Source organism: Pteropus vampyrus, unplaced genomic scaffold (genome assembly GCF_000151845.1).
Source record: "Pteropus vampyrus isolate Shadow unplaced genomic scaffold, Pvam_2.0 Scaffold285, whole genome shotgun sequence".
Classification (NCBI taxonomy): domain Eukaryota; kingdom Metazoa; phylum Chordata; class Mammalia; order Chiroptera; family Pteropodidae; genus Pteropus; species Pteropus vampyrus.
This window is the reverse complement of record NW_011889066.1, coordinates 2,325,761-2,347,705: the sequence shown is the minus strand read 5'-3', so window position 1 is coordinate 2,347,705 and position 21,945 is coordinate 2,325,761. Positions and strand designations below refer to the sequence as shown.

Sequence of the window (21,945 nt, the reverse complement as noted above, 5' to 3'; positions counted from 1 at the left end):
AAACTCTCAGCAAAGTGGGAATAGAGGGAACATACCTCAACATAATAAAGGCCATATATGACAAACCTACAGCTAACATCATACTCAGTGGGGAAAACTAAAAGCATTTTCCTTAAGATCAGGAACAAGACAAGGATGCCCACTTTTACCACTCCTCTTCAACATTGTATTGGAAGTCTTAACCACAGCAATAAGACAAGAAAGAGAAAGAAAACATATCTAAAATGGAAAGAAAGAAGTAAAACTCTTGTTATTTGCTAATGACATGATACTATATATAGAGAACCCTAAAAACTCCACCAAAAAAACCGTTAGAACTGATCAATGAATTCAGTAAAGTAGCAAGTAACAAAATAAATATTCAGAAGTCAGTGCCATTTTTATACACCAAAAATGAACTTTCAGAAAGAGAAATTAAGAAAACAACCCCATTTACAATTGCATTGAAAACTATAAAATATCTGGGAATCAAATTAACCAAGGAGGTTAAAGACCTGTTCTCAGAAAATTTTAAGTCGCTGAAAAAAGAAATTGAAGAAGATACAAACAAATGGAAGCATATACCGTGCTCATGAGTAGGAAGAATCAACACCATTGAAATGGCCATACTACCCAGAGCAATCTATAGATTCAATGCAATCTCTATCAAAATACCAATGGCATTTTTCAGAGTGCTAGAACAAATAATCCTAAAATGAATATGGAACCATAAAAGACCCCGAATAGCCACGGCAATCTTGAGAAAGAAGAACAAAGTTGGAGGGATCACAGTACCTGATATCAAACCACACTACAAGGCTACAGTAATCAAAACAGCAAGGTACTGGCATAACAACAGATACATTGATCTATGGAACAGAATAGAAAGCCCAGAAATAAATCTACGCCTATATGCTCACTTAATATATGACAAAGGAGGTAAGAATATACAGTGGGGAAAAGACAGTCTCTTCAATAAATGGTGTTGGGAAAATTGGACAGATACATGCAAAACAAAACAAAACAAAACAAAACAAAACAAAACAAAACAAAACAAAACAAAACAAAACTGGATCACCTTCTTTCACCGTATAAAAGAAGAGACTCAAAATAAATTAAAGACTTAAATGTAAGACCTGAAACCATGAAGCTTCTAGAAAAAAACATTGGCAGTAAACTCTCTGATATTACTAATAGTAATTTCTTTTTGGATATATCTCCCTGAGCAAGAGAAACAAAAGAAAAAAATAAGTGAGATTACATGAAACTAAAAAATTTTGTATAGTAAAGGAAACTATCAACAAAACAAAAAGACAGCCGACTGAATGGGAGAAGATATTCACTTATGATACATTTGATATGAGGTTAATATCCAAAATATATAAAGAACTCATATAACTCAACAACAACAAAAAACAAACGATCCAATTAAAAAATGGGCAGAAGACCTGAACAGATACTTCTCCAAAGAAGAAATACAGATGGCTAACAGACATATGAAAAGATGCTCAAGGACACTAATCATCAGAGAAAAGCAAATTAAAACCACAATGAGCTATCACCTCACACCTGTCAGAACAGCTATCATCAATAAATCAAAGAACAACAAGCGTTGGTGAGGATGTGGAGAAAAGGGAACTCTCATACATTGTTGGTAAGATTGCAAATTGCACAGCCGCTATGGAAAACAATCTGGAGGTTTCTCAAAAAATTAAAAATGCACATACCTTTTGACCCAGCAATTGTGCTTCTCGGTAGTTATCCAAAGAAAACCAAAGCAATAATTCATAAAGATCTATACAGCCCTACGCTCATGGCAGCACAAATTACAATAGCCAAGATGTGGAAGCAACCGAAATGCCCATCAACAGATGATTGGATAAAGAAGTTATGGTTCATATATAGAGTGGAATGTTACTCAGCCATTAAAAAAAAAGAAATCCTTCTATTTGCAATGACGTGGATGGACCTAGAGGTTATTATGCTGAGTGCAATAAGTCAGACAGAAAGATAAATACCACATGATTTCACTTATATGTGGAATCTAAGGAACAAAAAGAACAAACTAATCAAAAACAGACTCACAAATATAGTGGACAATTTGGGGGTTGGGAGAATGGGGTGAAGGGTTAAAAGAAGTACAAGTTAGTAGCTGATAGACAGTCATGGGGATGGGGAGCACGGCATAGGGAATGCAGTTAGCATTAATATACTGGCTAAGTGGAAAGCCAGAGGAGAGAAGGAGAACTTAGGGGGATCGTTTTACAAACTATATAAATGTCTAATCAATGTACTATATACTTGAAACTAATTAAAATAAAAAAATTTAAAAAAACAAACAAACAGTGACTTGAGAACAGAAAGTTAAGGACACAGGTCTCTTTGAGAATCAGATGGTGTTGTGAATCATCTCTTCTATACCCGAGTGCAAACACACACACACACACACACACACACACACACACACACACACACACGCACAGACATGTACACACAGGCATGCATGTCACCACAATTTCAGGGCCATCCGACGCCAAGTTCGTCCATAGACCACAGGGGGAGAACGCTTCTGTGAAGCTGGCCCATGCCCTCAGCCAGATCTTTGGCCATGTTCTCCTCAATACCTGCAATTTATTTCTTTACAGTGAGTCACATCTCAAAGGACCACTGACTACTCCAACTTCATCTTTGCAAATCACTCCATTTCAGAAACACATATAAGTCCTTCTGCTCTTAGGATAAAAAAACAGGATCGGAAATATGTCTTTCTCTTTTTAAAAATATAGTCAGCACCTAATATCATAGCATTTGCCAGAAAAATTAAAAATGTAGATAAGAAAAGGTTTCAAAATAAATATACTTTCCTAGCTCTTTGTACTGAATTCATTAAGTTCCTGAACTCCAAGGGAAAACATATAATCACTTTTCTTCGTGCAGATAAAGGGAGGCTTTTTGTCTTCAGCATGACAGACGTCTGGGACACATCATAGAACAGTCTTGGAGCCTCAGCTGACTCTTCTTACAGACAGACTAACACCTACCTCAGGGGTCCTCATAGGAAAAAGGGAACAAAGTGGAGCAGAATACAACTACAGAACCCACGATGTGCCCAAAACACCAGGCCAAGAGGCTCATTCCTTCTTTCTGCTCCACACTGCACTGTGTGCTCCTGGGACTCAGTGTGTCCACTGGCTGTTTCCTATAGATCAACCAACTCCAAAGCTGGTGCTGCCCTTATCAGAGAAGAGGCTTGCTGCTGGCCCATGACCCCTGAGTATAAATCAGAAAGGCATTTCTTCCTCAAGACATTTGATTTCCATTGGCAGTAAAACGGTTAAAACAGACACACAAATCTATAACCTGAATGACCCACACAGCAGCCTTTTTTCTGTGTGAAGGTGCCTGCTGGTGTCTACAAGTATAATACAGGACAGGGAGTAGAGGGCTGAGAAAGCTTGGAGATCTCGTAAAGAGGAGGGAGGAAGAGTGCCAGAGGGAAAGAAGCTGTGGGAAGATGTCTGATGTTAAGGAATTAGGATTTTGAAGCATCCAGAAGAACTTCTAGGCCAGAGGATGGGGATGGGCAGCTGGAGTGGAACAGAGGTGAAGGTCCCTGGAGACGAAGCTATCCAATAATTGGGAGGCTTGGGTTTTGAATGGATTATCCATGTGGATGCTGAAGTTATCCAGGATGGTGATGGGTTTGATGCGAAGATGAAGATCATTATGGGGCCCACTTTCCAGGACTATGGGAAAATGATCAAACTAGCAAAGAAGAAAGGAAGCATGGCAGGATGGTGAGGGTGTAGCATGCCCACTAGGCCAGCAGGATAAACATGGGTAGAGATCCTCATGGGGCAGGTCTCCATCAAGGTAGAGAGACATTTCTTCACCCTGGATGGCGGTCCTAGAGATGTCAATGTAAGAGCCAGAGGCACAAAGCCAGTTTAGGCACAGCTTTGTGGATTTTTGCTATATTGCAAAGAGAAAATTTGTGGGAACTTGCAGCATCTTTTACAAAGACCAACCTAGATCCATCTCAGCAGAAGAGGTTAGGGGAAGCCCCTCCTAAATGTGTATTTGGATCACATACACTTACACATTTTTAAATCTCTTTTAATCTTATAAGTATAGATTTCTATGAGAAATCCTATGGAATCCCGTCTCAGTTCTAGATTTTCTAAATCTTTCCTTATTGTTTACATCAACAGGCTGCTCTCACTGATTCAGATGGTGACATGATGGATATTCTCCAGGCACCTCTCTGGCTCTGAGTCATGCCTATTAGGTTGACCTGTGTGGCTGCATGTACACGCTGCTTTGTCCTATGGCTTCTGCTTGGTTCTGGCCAATGGAAAGTCATGGAAATATACTGGAGGTTCAGAGGAGAATGAGTCTAAGGTGTGTGTATCTCTGTGCCCTTTCCATTGGCCAGTGGCTGCTGTGTTCCTCTATCCAGACCTGCAGCTCCAGCCAGATGGCCTTCCCTTAAAGCTATAGGTTCAGCAGTCCCAGGTTCTGAGAACATCTCTATACCTCCTGCTCTTTTAGGCCTAGAGTGATCATTACTTCCTACCATTGCTAGTCCTGAGGTGCTTCACTGTCCCTTTGTGGTTTTGTATAACCCTGCCCACAACTTGGTGAATAAATTCTTCATTAAACTCTGCTTAATTCCCATCTGTGTGTTCCATCTCTTTCCTCCCAGGATCCTGACTTACCCAGTAAGTTATATCTTCAGAGGACATTTAGCCCATTCACAGTAAAAAATCACTGGTCATTAATTTGTACATTTTTTTCTAATAACAAAAAAATATTTACTGGATTAAGATGGAGGACTGAACATAAGTTTTGCTATTCTCTTTACCCAAATCTGAGGGTATGGAAAGACAATCTTTTAACTTTTTATTTTGAAATAATTTTACACTTCAGAAGAGTTCCAAATTTAACACACAGAGTTTCTTATATACCCTTCACCCAGATTCTCTTGATGTTAACATCTTATATAACCATAGGACAATCACAAACTAAGACGTTAACACTGGTAGAACACTACTGACTAAATGACAAAGCATTTGATCTTCCACAGTTTTTCCACTAATGCCCTTTTTCTGTTTCAGGAAATAAATCAGGATCATCCATTGCATTTAGTCATCACTGCCTCCTTAGTCTCCTTCGATCTGTGATAGTTCCTCACCTTTTGTTATTTTTCATGACTTTGACCCTTTGGAAGAGCACTGGTCAAGTATTTTGTAGGATGTCCCTCAACTTGAGTTTGTCTGTTTTTTCCTCATGATTAAACTAAGGTTATTGGTTTTGAGGAAGAAGACTCCAGACATGAACTGCCTTTCTCTTTGCATGGTATCTGGGAGTGCATGATACCAACATGGCTGAACACAGGTGATATTAACCTTGATCACTGGGGAAAGTGGTGTCTGCCAGGATTCTCCACTGTAAACTTAACTATTTTTCCCTTCCCATAATCTATTAGTTAGAAGTAAGTCATTAGGTCCAGTCCACACTCAAGGGGAGGGAAATTGAGCTTTGGCTCCTAGAGGACAGCATATCAAAGATTTGAAGACATATGCTAAAAATACCACAGAAATTCACAAATAATTGGGCAGATATTTCGAGGCTATACAAAGATCCTATTTCTTCTTAAAGTGCCACCCACTAATTCATCAGTGGATTTTGCCTGCAACAGGATGACTGTGGCATTCTAATGGTGATTTTATATGTCCGTCTTTCTATATTTATTAATTAAAAATTTTCTCTAAGATAGAGTTGTCCCTTCTCCCCCATTTATTTACTGACTTAAATCATTTATTTATATGGTATGTATGGACTCATGGGTAGTTATTTTATGAAGTCATACTATTTATTTTGTTGCCAAAATTGTTCCAGGTGGGAACAATTGTGGGGACTGGGAACTCTTTCAGATTGGTTCATGCTTCCAACATGCCCTCCTCCTTTTTCGCTCTTCCTTACTTTCTGGCACTGTCAGATATTCCAGATTCATCTTGTATTCTAGGGCCCCAGCCCTAGGATGAGCCATTTTCCCAAAGATGCCAGTTCTTTTTATTGAAGAATGGTATTAGAAACCAAGGTCTGGGTACTAGTCATGCTAGGTGCTACTGGGGTGGTACTGCTTCTAGATACTCTTAGTGGATGGAGCTAGGAAATATATGTATGTACATACAATAATGACTAATTCCTAACCCATGTATGCACACATATCCATATTTATTTTTGTATCTATCTGCATACGTATTAAAATAAACGAGTTCATACTAATTTCTGTCTCTAATCCAGTATCACAGGATTCATTCCAGCATTCAGGAGACAGTTTTCAAAAATATACAAGAGTGCTGGAAAACAATCTACAAATGTAACACGTATTAAAAAGAAATCCTGGCCCATGAAAAGCAGATGATTTATGTAGACAGAAGAACTCATAACAAAAAATGAAGGCAGGAAAGGTCTACTGCACAAAGCAGAGGTGGTCCTGGGGACAATGGGAACAGAAGGAAGTCTGAGACAACTGAAAGGGTATTTAGTGCAGAAAGCACAGCGGAGTTTCATGGAGAATTGGCCTCTTCCATTGCCTGCCTGGTTTGTGCCAACAATGGGCTCAGCTACCTGTCTCCAATCAGAAGCTGCAAGTGTGTGTTGTGGTCAAAAAGGCAGAGCAGCACCATAAGAGGGACACACAGCCCCCAGATCCATAAGGCCAGTTACTGGCATATACCTACAAACAACACATTCTGACTCTCCCCTGAATTACCAGAGGTAGCCTACTCTAAAGAAGGGCAGCATTCACAGTTAAACAGTAAGAGGAAGTCCAAAATAAAATGATGCTTAACCAACCAAGAACCACTGCTATCTAAAGGAGCCACAATCATGACAAAGACTCATCAAACTCAACAAATGTATGCACAAACATCTAAGGAAAGAATAAAAAACAGGAAATTGACTCTAAATAGGATGTGACTATTCCCACAGCATAGGAAATATCTAGTCAATAATATTGTAATAACTATGTATGGTGTCAGATGGGTACTACATTTATCGAGATGATCACTTGGCAAAATATATAAATATTTAATCATGTTGTACACCAGAAACTAATATAATATTGTATGTCAATCATAATTGAAAAACAAATTTTAAGTAAGACTCTAGAGCAAATAAATTAAGAGAGGTGTGAGAGAATGGTTTTCAAAAATAAAAAGACAATTTAAAATTCTAGAAAGTACAAACTCAAACTCTAAATTTAAAATAAAACACAAAAACAAGGAAAATATCCTCATTAGATGAACTGAATAGCATAGAGAGACATGAACAGTGAATCAGAGATGAAAAATCAAGTAGAATTATTTTCCTAGAATGAAGAACAACTGGAAAGACATATGAAAAGTATGAAAATGAAGTTAAGAAACTCAGAAGGTAGATCTGGAAGCTGCAACGTGCATCTAGTAAGAGACAGAGAGAGAGAGAGAGAGAATGAATGAATGAAAATATCAGAAACCATAAAAAATAGTATTTTCATAAAGCTGAAGACATAAGTCTTTAGATTAAAAAATAGAACTGATATATATATATATATGCATATATGTGTAACACACACATATATACATATGTATACATATATATGTATGTATGTATGTGTGTGTGTATATATATATGTTACATATATGTAAAGGAAAAAGAGTCCATGTCAGAAACAGCATGGGGAAATTTCAGGACATAGATGATAAAGAAATAAATTGCAAAAAGTCAAGATTGAAAGATAGAATAAACAGACTACCTAAAAGAAATGAGACTTAAAAAGACATGAGGCTTCTATCAGCAATAATGGGTATAAGAAGACACTGAAAACAAACCTTAATACTGAGAGAAAATAGTTGTGAACATTGCATTCTCTAATCAGCCAGGCTGGCATTCATTTGTGAGGATAAAGTAAAGTATTAGCTATACTGCAAATGTCTAAAAACCTCACGACCCAACAAATCTTATCTAGAGAATGAACTCAAGGTAAATGAACAAAAAATATTAAAGAAAGCTGAAGCGCAGTGACATCAGAAAGATGAAGACCGGGAAACTCTAATCCCTTGTTCCTCCAAGGAAACACAGAATTAACAACAATGAATTGACCAAAATAGCTTTGTGGGAGCTCTATAAACCAGTTAAGGATTTGTAGCAACCAAGCAAATGCCCAACCAAGAAAAAGCCTTACAAAATGGTAGGAAATTTCATGGTATTTTTCCTCACACTTGCCCCATTCTCTCCCTGGCACAGTGCAGCATGGTCACGGGAAGCTGCCAATTCTTGATTCCTCTTCACGATAGAAGGAAAAGAAGAATTAACATCAAGGCTCCTCAAACTCTTCTGAAACAACTGAAAAGAAGAAAACCTTTCTAAACTCATTCTATGAGGACAGCTTTGCACTGACATCAAAGCCAGACAAAGATACTGCAAGAGATGAAAATCAGAGACTAATACCCCACATAAATGTCAATTTAAATATCCTCAATAAGATACTAGCAAACAATTCAATAGCGCATTGAAATTATACACCATGACCAAGTGAGATTTATTGCTAAAATGTAAGGATGGTCCAACATATGAAAATCAATCAATGAAATATACATTAACAAAATGAAGAAAAATCAATTATACGACTACCTTAATTGATGCAGAAAAACATCTGACAAAATTCAATACTTTTCATAATAAAAACATTCAACAAACCAGGAACAGAAAGAAATTACCCCAACATGTAAAAAAAGCTATATATGAAAAACTTACAGTGAACATCATACTCCTGGTAAAAGATTGAAACTTTTCCTCTAAGATCAGGATAGAAGAGGATGCCTGCTTTCACCACTTTTACTCAACATAATCCTGGAAGTCCTAACAAGGGCAATTAGGAAAGAAAAAGAAATAAAAGGCGGTCAAATTGGAAAAGACGTAAAATTATCTCTGTTCACAGATCACATGATCTTATATAGAAAAAATCCTAAAGATCTCACAAAAACTTGAACTTATAAAGCAATTCATAAGTTCAAAGTTGCAGGACTCAAAATCAACACAAAGAAAACTGTTGCATCTCTCTAAACTAACAATAAAAAGAATAAAACACTTAGGAATTAACTTGATGAAGGAAAGGAAGACTTGTATGCTCAAAATGTTACTGAAAGAAATTAAAGAAGATGCTAATAAATGGAAAGACATCCTGTGTTCATGGACTGGAAAACTTAATATTGTAGAGATATCAATATTACCCAAAGAAATCTACAGATTTAATGTAATCTCTGTCAAAAACTCAATGGCAAAAAACAAAAACAAACAAAAAAAATCAACCCATTTTAAAAATATGATATCTCAAGAGACAAAAGCCAAAAGAATAATAAAAAGAACATGATTTGAGGGCTCACACTTTCTGATTTTAAAACTTATTACAAAGCTATAATAAACAAAGCAGTATAGTACTGCCATAAAGACTGACACATAGACCAAAGGACCAGAACAGAAATAAACCCTTGCATATACAGCCAAATGATTTTTGACAAGCATTCCAAAACAATTCAACTAGGAAGGAAAAGTTATTTCAACAAATGGTGTTGAGAAATCTGTATATCCACATGCAAAAGAATGAAGTTGGATCCTTACCTAATACTATATACAAAAATTAACTCGAAATGGATCAAAGACCATTAGCTCTAAACATTAGAGCTAAAACTATAAAACCCATTCCCTTGGACCCTGGGCCAAAGGAATGCCTGATGGCCAAGAGGAGCACTGGATAAACTGACTATAAGAATGCCACCACCCCAACACTCCCTATGCAAAAATGCAGAAGTAGTTGATTTTACCTCCCTTCTAACAGCTTGCTTTCTTGCAGATGTCCAAAACACTGTTCTGGTTGTGCAGTTGATCAAGATTTGACTGCTATACGACTTTCCTGGGTTGGCGATAATGAGCAGTCCACCATCTTGCTCCCACAGCACAGGCTCAAACATATTTACCGGGCAATGCAGCTGGAAAAGAAAGTCACCTGACCCTGAAATGGATGATTCCAAAAGCCCACCTTTTACAAAAAGCTGGCTTTGTCCCCAGCTTATAAAAGCAGCCAAGCAGAGCCAGCCCCCAAGTCAGTTCGGAGGACCTTCTTTTCCTCTGTGCTGTCTCCCTTGTGCTCAAGCATAAGTTTAATATTTGTCTGGAAATTTTTCTGGGGTTTCCTTTTGATTTCTATCTTGGGGAACCCAAGAACAATAATGATGGTAACATGTATATCCCAAAGAATTCAAAAGCAGAGTCTTCAAGAGATATTTATACACCTATGTTCATAAAGCAATATCCAAAAGGCAGGTGCAACTGTAACCGCACTGGAACTGCATGCAAACTTCATTTCTTTAATACAGTTTTTTTTTTCCTTGATTCAAGCCTGGTCTTGCCCAGATAATGGCACTGTGACTCAGTTACCTTCCCCATCCTTATTCTCACACCTTTGTAGGCCTGCTCTTTTAATCATTAAGCCTCAGGACATAAAATTTATTGAGCCTCAGGTCAATAATCACGAGGACAATAAGTTTTAGTTACACTAAGAATAACATTTAGCCTTAGATGTTTCAGCTCTAGGCCCATCGAGGCAGAACAACCCCACCGGCTATGAGGCCAGATGGGATGTTGCCATGGCTGATTCCAGAATCAAACACAATGATTAATTACCCCAGCTCCATTTACTTGTCCAATCAGTAGCACCCATGATCCCCAACTCCTTTGGTTTCCATGACTATTGATTTTTCACTATATAATCTGAAATTCTGAGATACCTGGGGAGCCAGGTTGTTGAAAGCATTAGTTCACCTGTGTCTCTGGGACTTGCAACTCTCTAAAATAAATCCTTACTTTCTTTGCTGCAAAAACTGCACGAACCTCTTCTTTGACTCAGATGCACGCAGGCAGACAGGCCCCTTTTTTCCATAATACAACCAAATGTCCATTGATGAATGAATGTATAAACATAATGACACTGAAAAATTCCTATGGCCTACTGATGTTGTAGACATCAAAACATGGTAGCATAATGCATTACAAATACTTACCATTGTTACAATTGCCTATAGTATTCAGTATAGTAACATGCTGTACAGGTTTGTAGCTTAGGAGCTGTAAGGGAACAGAATTTGTTACCCCAAAATATGTCTATTTAACATAAGAATCATTTTAGGTTGATTAATTTTAAGAAATAGCAGACATGGGAGAAGCTCTGAAAACCAACTAGAAGTTACATTTACATTTGTAAGAGAAATCTTCATTTATAAGGGCTCCTCTCTTACTGTACCAGGACAAAGGGGAATGACCTCATCTCTAGAAACTTAATGGATGCAGAAGGCAATGACGAATCTGCATAAAAACCTCTGTGTGCTTTTCCGGGTAACCTTCCATAAATGACTTCCTGCCTCCCCCATATTTTCTTTCCTCTTCAGCTGCAGATGGTATTTAAAGTGGTGGCTTCAGCCACTTTGGTAAATAACTCAGTCTTCCTGGGTCTCTCCCGTGTATACAGGAGATACGCATGTTATTAAAATTTTGTTTGTTATTCTCCTGAGAATGTGCCTTTTATTACAGGGATACTTCAGCCAAGAATCCATAATGGCAGAGGAAAAATTATTTTTTCCTCCTCTACAGAGAAACAGGCTATACCACATAGCCTAGAAATGTAGTGTGGATGAAACAGGGGCCACACTGACATACTGAGAGGAGGCCTGTAATGTGGGCCTTACAAACTCAGAGACTGAAAATAACCACACCATATAGGGTGGTCTGCATATAAAAATTCCTAACTAAAAGTGAGTCATGGCAGATAGTCACATCCTAGGCCTGTAGCTTCTTTAACAAAAGTCCATCTTTACCTAAGTGAGCCTATTGTCCTTTTGCCTCTAAGCTAACATACCTTTGAAATGTCACAGTAATCTTTTCCTGACACCTGAAGGCACTACAGCCAGAGCAGGAGACCATAGGACTCTTCTTCGTTATTTGTTGCCTGCATACCACCTCTGTGTTGTAAATGTTTATTAACTATCCTGTAGCCACCAATGTAAAAGAAGTATGTGTCTCTGCATTTCATTTTTGTATCCAGTCCTAGATATCACCCCACTTCGCTTTCTCCCACCCCCTTAATTTAGCACCAATGGATTTCATGCAACCTTTCTTAAGTCTCTTCCTTTTATTTTAATGTATAAAATAAGCTGCAAAACTGCCATTCTCAGGAGGATTTTCTTAATTCTTTGAGATTTTGTCAATTTGGCTCAAATAAATTCATAAAAATTCTCTACAGATTTGGATGTTTCGTACATTGACGGTAGTATGCTATACCATCTAGGTTTGTGTAAGTACACTCTATGATGTTCACACAATGAAGAAATCGCCTAACAATGCATTGGTCAGAACATATCCCAGTCTTTAGGAAGCGTGTGACTATACATGCAATAGAATATTATTCAGCATAAAAAAGGACGGAAATTCTGAAACATTGTACAACATAGATGAACCTTGAGGGCATTATGCTAAATGAAATAAGCCAGTCACAAAAGGACAAATACTGTATAATTCTATTTATATGAGGTACCCAGAGTAGTTAAACTCATAGAAACAGAAAATAGAACTGTGGTTGCCAGGGGCTGGGGAGGGAAGTAATGAAGAGTTAAATGTTCAGTGGGTATAGTTTTGGTTTGGGAAGATGAAGAAGTTCTAGGATGGATGGTGGTGATGGCTGCCCAACAATGTGAATATACTTAATGTCACTGAACTATACACTTAAAAATGGTTAAGATGGTAAATTTTGCATTATGTGTATTTTACAACAATTTAAAATATTATAAAAGACACTTAGGAGGATGAAAGGCCAAGCTACAAAATGGGAGAAAATTTTTACAAACAACATATCTGACAAGACTGATACATAGAATTTATAAAGGACTCTCAAAACTCAACAGTAGAGTTTGGATTAACATGGCGGAGTGAGAGACATCCCAAGATCTCTCTCTTTGAAACAACAATAAGCTGAACAGCTAAAACTCAACAAAAACCACACAAACTGCACACCATCATGTCTGAGTGTGGGTTCTGTGCATAAGAGCTACCACAGGTCAGACCCTCGCGTGATGGGCAGACGACTAGGAGAAATAAAGAAGCTGCCTATCGCAGCCGCCTGAGCTCCCTGTAGAAAGAGGGGTAGAGGAGAAGGTGCAGCGAGTTCCCTGAACAGCCCTGCCTAGGAGTGCTGTGAGCTCCACATGGCCAGTGAAAGGGCCCAGTCATCAGGGCAGAAAGCAGAGAAGAGAGAAGGCAGAGAAACGACAGTTGAATTTTATCAGCAGTGGTTGCAAAACTAAGGCTGACCTACAGCCCGCAACCCCCAACCCAGATGGGCCCTCCCCCCATAACCTCCGAGACTGAACACCGCAGAGCCCCAGGGGAATCTGAGCAAACACTACCGAAACTGTCGCGTACATTGACAGGGACTGAGATTGAGAGTAGTGAGCGCGATTAAACATCTATAAGAAAAAAAGGCATTATTAAGGCTTTATATAAAGCAGGGATCCAAGAGGCTAAGACGCCACCTACTGGAAACCAAAAGAAAAGCGCCTTCTTGCAGCAGGCTAAAGAGAGACCTTTATATAATAAATCTTTCTGGAAAAAAAGTTGAATACACATCCATTAATGCCCAGGTGGAGAAATAGTCCATTAAACACCATGAACAACCAAGGTGACAAGGCATCTCAGAAAGAAGGGGAAAATTTCCAGAAAATAAGCTTACAGGCATAGAAATATGCGACTTAAATGACAAAGAATTCAGAATGGTACTTCTGAAAAAACTCAGTGAGATCCGAAATAAGTCATATCAACAATATCAGGAATTGAAAAAACAACTAGATGAGTAGAATGAGTTCTTTAGCAAGGAGACTGAAACTCTCAAAAAGAATAGAATAGATGTTCTAGAGATAAAAAAAAAACCCACAAACAAACAAAACACACACTGCAAGAGTTGAAAAATGAAGTAGCAAGCTTGGGAAATAGAGTTGACCAAATGGAGGAAAGGATCAGTGATATTGAAGAAAGAAATCTAGAAATCAATCAGAAGGAAGGAGAGAGAAACCGAAGAATGAAAAGCAATAAAAGAGAAATACAAGAACTAGCTGATACCATCAGGAGAGGAAACATAAGAATAATGGGAATTCTCAAAGGCGAGGAAAAGGAGCAGGGAGTAAAAAGCATTTTCAGACAAACAGTTGACAAGAATTTCCCAAATCTAAGGAATGAGCGGGAGCTTGGAATTCAAGAAGTCAACAGAACACCCAATTACCTCAACCCAAAAAGGTCTTCATCAAGACACATTGTATTAAAATTATCAAAAATCAATGACAAAGACAAAATTCTCAGGGCAGCCAGGGAGAAGAAGATGGTAATTTATAAAGGAAAACCCATTAGATGATCGTCGGACTTCTCAGCACAGACCATACAAGCCAGAATGGAGTGGAATCAAATATTCAAACTATTAAGTGAAAGGAACTACTAGCCTAGAACAATGTATCCAGCTAAGCTCTCCTTTAGATATGAAGGAGAAATTACAGACATACAAAAATTGAGGGAATTCTCCACTATGAGGCCTGTAACAGAGGAAATACTGAAAGGCGTCAGCTCAACTAAAACAAAATGACAAAAAAAAAAAATACATAATTAGGAGTAAGGTGACTATGAGACAAATAGAAGCAGAGGAGTGTAATCCTTACTAAGAACAGGGCATTATAAGCTTAAACATTAAGAAGAGAATTGCTATAGCAAGATAATAATGAATGTCCAGCATACACAGGGACAAATTAAGACAACATACTGAAAAGCGGAGATTTCAAGTATCAAAATTTGCAAAGAGGAATGGAGATAAGGCATGGCAGAAGAAAATGGACTATCGTATATATATATATGTATACACACACACACACACACACACACACACACATACATATACACACATACATATATACATATATATATATAAAACTAGTACCAGGAGTAATGGTACTAATATCAAACAAAATAGACTTCAAAATAAAAAAGGTAAAGAAACATAGTGAGGGACACTTCATAATGATAAAGGGAATCATGTATCAAGAAGACATAACATTTAATATCTATGCTCCCAATCAAGGTGCCCCAAAATATGTAAAGCAATTACTAACAGAACTAAAGGGAGAAACAGAGCAAAACATTATCATAGTAGGGGACTTAAATACCTCACTGTCAGAATGGATAGATCATCCAAACAGAAAATCAATAAGGAAATAACATCCTTAAATGACATATTAGACAAACTGGATGTAAGTGACATTTACAGAGCCTTCCAGCCCCAAACAGCTGCTTATACATTCTTCTCTAGTGCACATGGAACATTCTCAAGGATTGACCACGTACTGGGACACAGAGATAGCCTCAACAAATATAAGAGGGGTGAAATCATACCAACCATATTCTCTCATCATAATGCTTTGAAACTAGAGATCAACTGCATAAAGAAATCAGGAAGAACCACAAATATATGGAGATTACATAACATGCTACTGAAGAATAACTGGGTCAGAGAAGAAATAAAAAGATCAAGAGACACATGGAAATAAATGATAATGGTTGTACAACATATCAAAACTTTTGGAACACAGCAAAAGCAGTCATAAGAGGAAAGTTCATATCATTACAGGCCTATCTCCAAAAGCAAGAACGAGCCCAAATAAACAACCTAATGCTTCATCTTAAAAAACTAGAAAAGGAAGAACAAATGAGGCCTAAAGTTAGCAGAAGGAAATAAATAATCAAAATGAGAGCAGAAATAAATGAAATTGAAAACAAACAAACAACAACGACAACAACAAAAAACAGAAAAAATAAATAGAACGAGCTGGTTCTCTGAGGTTAATAAAATTGACAAATCTCTGGTAGACCCACTAAAGAAAAAAGACAAAGGACACAAATAAACAAAATCAGGGATGAAAGAGGGGAAATTACGATAGACACCGCAGAAATACAAAGGATCATACAAGAATACTATGAAAAATTACATAACACCAAATTTAATAACCTAGAAGAAATGGACCAGTACTCAGAAAAATACAACCTTCCTAGACTGAATCAAGAAGAACTGGTAAATTTAAATAGACTGATCAGCAGTATGGAAATTGAAACAATCATCAAAAATATACCAAAAAGTAAAAGTCCAGGGCCAGATGGCTTCACCAGTGAATTCTACCAAATATTCAAAGAAGATTTAATACCTATTCTCCTTAAACTCTTCCAAAAAATTGAAGAGGAGGCAATACTTCCCAACTCATTTTATGAGGCTAATATTACCCTGATACCAAAACCTAGTAAAGATCACACACACACACACACACACACACACACACACACACACACACACACAACTACAGGCTGATACTGCTCCTGAACATAGATGCAAAAATCCTAAATAAGATACTAACAAACTGAATACAACAAATATTAAAAGGATTATACACCACGATCAAGTGGGCTTCATCCCAGAGACACAGGGATGTTTCAACATATGCAAATTGATTAATGTGATACACCACATAAGCATATTAAGAAATAAGAATCATATAACCATATCAATAGATGCAGAAAAAGCCTTTGACAAGATACGGCATCCATTTATGATCAAAACACTTAACAAAATCAGTACAGAAGGAAAGTAACTTAATATAATAAAGGTCATATATGAGAAACCTTCAGCCAACATTATACTTAATGGTGAAAAACTAAAAACCTTCCGTCTAAGATCAGGAACAAGGCAAGGCTGTCCACTATTGCCACTCTTATGCAATAGAATATTGGAGGTCCTAGCGAGTGCAATCAGGCCAGAGAAAGATATAAAAGGCAGCCAAATAGGAAATGAAGAAGTCGAAATGTCACTATTTGTGAATGGCAAGATTCTCTATATAGAAAACCCTAAAGACTCCACAAGAACACTACTAGAAACGATAAGCAAATATAGTAAAGTTTCTGGGCACAAAATCAATGTTAAAAAATCCATAGTGTTTCTATACTTTAATAATCAAGTGTCAGAAAAAGAAGTGGAAAAAATCATTCCTTTTGCAATTGCAACAAAAAGAATAAAATATCTAGGAATAAATCTAACATAACATGTGAAGGACGTATATAATGAAAACTATAAGACCCTATTAAAAGAAATCGAAGAAGATACAAAGAAATGGGAAGATATTCCATGTTCTTGGATTGGAAGAATCAACATAAAATGTTAAAATGATCATATTACCTAAAGCATTATATAGATTTAATTAATCCCATCAAAATCCCATCGGTATTTTTAAAAGAAATAGAACAAAAAAATCATCAGATTTGTATGAAAGCACAAAAGACCCCGAATCGCCAAAGTAATCCTGAGAAAAAAGAACGAGGCTGGAGGCATCACTCTGCCCGACTTCAAATTTTACTCCAAAGTGACAGTCATCAATACAGCATGGCATTGGCAGAAAAACAGACACATGGACCAGTGGAACAGAATCGAGAGTCCAGAAATAAACCCATATTTATATGAGCAAATAATTTTTGACAAAAAAGCCAAAAACATACAGTGGAGAAAGGAAAGTCTTTTCAATAAATGGTGATGGGAAAACTGGAAAGCCACCTGCAAAAGAATGAAACTACACTGTTGTCTATCACCACACACCAAAATTAACTCAAAATGGATTAAGGACATGAATATAAGACCTGATACAATAAAATGCATAGAATAAAACATAAGAACTAAACTCAAGGTCCTTGGGCTTAAAGAGGATTTTAATTTGACCTCAAAAGCAAGAGAAGTAAAAGCTAAAATAAATGAATGTGATGAGAGAAAGAAATTTAACTATGGGAGGTGAACACACAGTGTAAATATACATATGCCTTATTGTTAAAGGGTACAGATGAAACTTATTGGATTTCGTTAACCAATGTCACCATAAAAAATAAATTAATTTAAAAATATTTACGTAAAAGTTGTAGAAAAAACCCTCAACAATAAAAATAGTAATACAATTTAAAAAGGATCTGTAAATGGTGAATCATCACATGAAAAAATGTTGAACGTTGTTAGTCATTAGGGTAATGCAAATTAACACATAGATGAGATATCACTACACACTTATTAATTCAGCTTAATTCAGCAAATTAACACATAGATGAGATATCACTACACACTTATTAATTAATGATAAAAACTAGAAAATACAAACTATTGGCAAGGATGAAGAAAAACTGCATATCTCAAAACTGTTGGTGAGAATATATAAAATTTTCTGGCAATTTCATTAAAAACTAAACAAATACTACTATCCCAGCCAGCAATCTCATTCCTAGAGAAATCAGAGAAATGAAAACTTGTTCTACACAAAAACCTCTACACAAATATTCATGGCAGCTTTATTTATAATAGTCAAAAACTGTAAACAACCAAAATGTCCTCTAAAAGGTGAATAATTAGACAAACAGTGGTATATCCATACCATGGAATACTACTCAGGCATAAAAACAATGAAGTATATTGATATACACAATAAACAAACTGGATGGCTCTCAAGGACATTATGCCAAGTGAAAATAAGCCAATCTCAAAAGGTCACATATTATAAGATTCTGTTTATGTAACATTCTTAAATCAATAAAAATGTAAAGATGAAAACAGAACAGTGGTTGCCAGAGATTAGAGATGATAGGAGAGAAGAGGGGATGGCTGGGACTATAAAGGGGAAGCCTGAAGGATCATTGTGGTGAGGAACAGCTCTGTATCTTGATTGTGGTGATGGTTACACGAATCTACTCACGATAAAATGACACAGAACTCTACACATACATGTGCCAATGTCAATTGCCTGGATTTGGTAACATATGATAGTTAACCTTAGATATAAAGATTAAAGGAAACTGGGAGAAGAATACAAAGGTCCTCTCTATACTGTCTGCAACCTCCTGTGAATCTATAGTTATTTCAAAATAAAAAGTAGAGGAAAAAAAACTCTGTAAGAACATTCTTGTACTGAGATTTCTGTGTACATGTCTTTTTCTTTAGGAAAAGTAACAGAAACGATTTCTGGGTAAAGGGTTTACATATATTTACAGTTTTATAAATTGCCCTTCTGAAAACCTATACCAAAGTATGCTTGTCAGCATTAGTACCTGAGAATTCTCATTTCTCACACTATTGCCAACTGTGGACACATTCATAGTCTTTTGAGCCAACCTGATATGAAATAAAATAGTATCAGTTAATGAATATCCACTGATGACTAACAATGATTGAGAATTTTTTCTATATTGATTTATATTCTCATTTATTTATGAACATTTATTTTCACATTGATAAACCCTAAAAAAAAGATCATATCTTTGATATAAGAGCTTCATAGCTATTTGAAGATACAATCTCTCTGTTATTTTATATGACTTTTTCCCCTTTTGGTTATTCCCTTCTAAAATATATGCCAAGGAAATTGTTATGGGTAAAACTGTGTTCCCCCCAAAGAATTTTAAGTCCTAACCCTAGCACTTTGGCATGTGATTTTATTTGGCAATAGGATTGTTGCAGATGTAATTAGTTAGGATGGGGTCATACTGGAGTAAGGTGAGTGCCTAGTCCAATAAGACCACTGTCCTTATCGAAAGGGGGAATTTGGAAACAGACAGGAACAGAGGGAGACCTTTATGTGAAGATAAAAGATAGAGATGGGATTGATGTGTCTACAAGCCAAGGAACACCAAAGACTGCCAGCAAACAACCAGAAGGTAGGAGAGAGGTATGGAACAGATTCTTCCTCCCAGCCTTACAAGGAATCAACATTGTCAATACCTTGATCTTGAACTTATAAACTTCAGAACTTTGAGACAATACATTTCTATTGTTTAAGACACTTAGTTTGTGGTACTTTGTTATAGACAGCCCTAGGAAACTAAAACAAATTATTACATAGCCTCCAATTTAATTGAGACAAGGCCATTAATTTTCCTTTATGGATTCTGCATTTGTTCCACTACTTAAAAAGCATTTCTTGTCACCAGATTCTAAAAATACTGATATGTTTTTCTTGTATCATGCTTTACTTTAAATTATTCAGTCTTTCAAAATATGTATTAATGTATGACATAAATTAAAGAAAACATTTCTAAAGAAAAAACAATTATCTCAGAATCATTTATTAATAATTCATACATTTTTTACTGATTTAAAATGCCAGAATTAGTATATAATAGATTATATTCATATATATCTAAGCTTATTTCTAGATGTTCTCTTTTGTTTTATGACAAATTTCAATTGAGACTGGTTGCAAAAGATTTTAATTACTATGCCTTTAGGTTAAATTTTAAAATCTTAAAGTCAAATTTCGCCATTAGTATTCTTTCTTTTTTTCCTACCAATATTTTCTTGGCTATTCTCACTCATTCCTCCAGATAAGCTAATATTGTCAAATGTTTCCCCAAGTACTTTTGGCATGTTAATTGTAATTATATTAATTTTATAAACTAAAACCAGGAGAACTGATAACTTTGCAACATTGACTTTTCCCAGTCAAGATTTATATTAACAAATCTATATTTCCCTTTATAGAGTTTTGTTTTATTTGCATAGGTCCTACAGATTTCTATTTGAGGCTTCAGTCTGTAGATGCTTTAAAATAAGTTAATAGTTTCAAAGGTATCTCTTTTCCAACTGTATTTTTAATGATTATTTTAGTGGGTATGAAAATATATAAATACATATATATAAATGTATGTTTCAAATTTCATCTAGATATTTTAAAACTGGGTCACTTTGATTCTGGAGGTTCTGGTCAAGAAGGCAGAGTAGGTAAATGCTGTGCTTGCCTCCTCCCATGACTGCATTAAAATTACAACTAAAACATAGAACAATCAACCTGGAGAACCATCCAAAGATTAGCTGAACAGAAGTCCTACGACTAAAGATATAAAGGAGAGGCCACCTGGAGACTGGTAGGAGGGGTGGGATGTGAAAGGGGCTGGCCCTGCACTCATGTGTAGCAGTCGAGAATTGGGAGAGATATCTTGGCTACAGAGGTCCCCCTGAAGAGCAAGGGGTCCCAACTTCACAATGGTCTCCCCAGCCCGAGCACTAGTGCTGGAAGAGGAGCCCCCTGTTGCATCTAGCTGTAAAAATCAGTGGGGATTTTGTCCATCCAGGTGAGACAGAGGGTGGCTGGAAACCCAGATGTCCTTTTAAAGGACCCCCTCTCTCACTTTCAGGCACTCACCCTGGGCTCCAGCAGAGAAACAGCAGCTCAGGAGCTGCCAGAGACATATAGGGAGACACTGAGTGTGTGTCTTCAGAGCGAGGGCTGGAGGGAAAGCCGCCATTGCCCTCGTGGTGCCTGAAGAATGACTACTTGAGATTTATTACTTGTAGGAAAATTACTGTTTGACTATCGCCATGGGAACAAAAGGCTTTTGATCATAGGGATATAACATTCTGGTAACAAGCGTTCTGCTTCTGTACTCCCCACTTGCACACCCCAACCTATAGGTTGACAGGTAGTGAATAGGAGAAAAATAGACCTTTGTGTTCAGACAGAATGCAGAATGGGATTTTAGGCTTAAAAACCCTGTATCTCTACATTTCGGGGCTGCTTGATTTGGGGTCTGCGTACCGCTGGCAGACCCAGCTGGCTGAATAAAGAGTGATTCCTATGACTCACTGATTCCTGGTGGTCCATGTGTCTTTCGGGGGCTGGCGGCTACAACATCCTGTGTTCAGCCGTCCCCCAACATGGCCAAACTTGAGTTTTCATTGGCCTGGTGAGTGCTGCTCACTACACCCTGATGACTCCCTGGGACTCCACCCCATCCAACCTGCACACAACCAGAAGTTTTTCTGAG

At 37.0% G+C, this 21,945-nt stretch overlaps 1 protein-coding gene across 23 annotated transcripts in view; it reads right to left on the bottom strand.

Annotated features, from left to right (window-relative positions):
- Positions 1 to 21,945, bottom strand: part of SLC41A3 (solute carrier family 41 member 3) — a 111,122-nt gene that overhangs the window by 43,718 nt on the left and 45,459 nt on the right. For 15 of the 23 annotated variants that reach the window (XM_011376073.2, XM_023520906.1, XM_023520907.1 and 12 more), the window contains one exon: positions 9,852 to 10,016. The exons of 7 other annotated variants lie outside the window; for them this stretch is intronic. In XM_011376073.2, coding sequence (XP_011374375.1) covers positions 9,852 to 10,016 — 165 coding nt within the window. Of the gene's footprint in view, positions 1 to 8,784; positions 8,890 to 9,851; positions 10,017 to 21,945 lie in introns of those variants that run through there. One more of the 23 variants, XM_023520919.1, reaches the window with a different exon arrangement.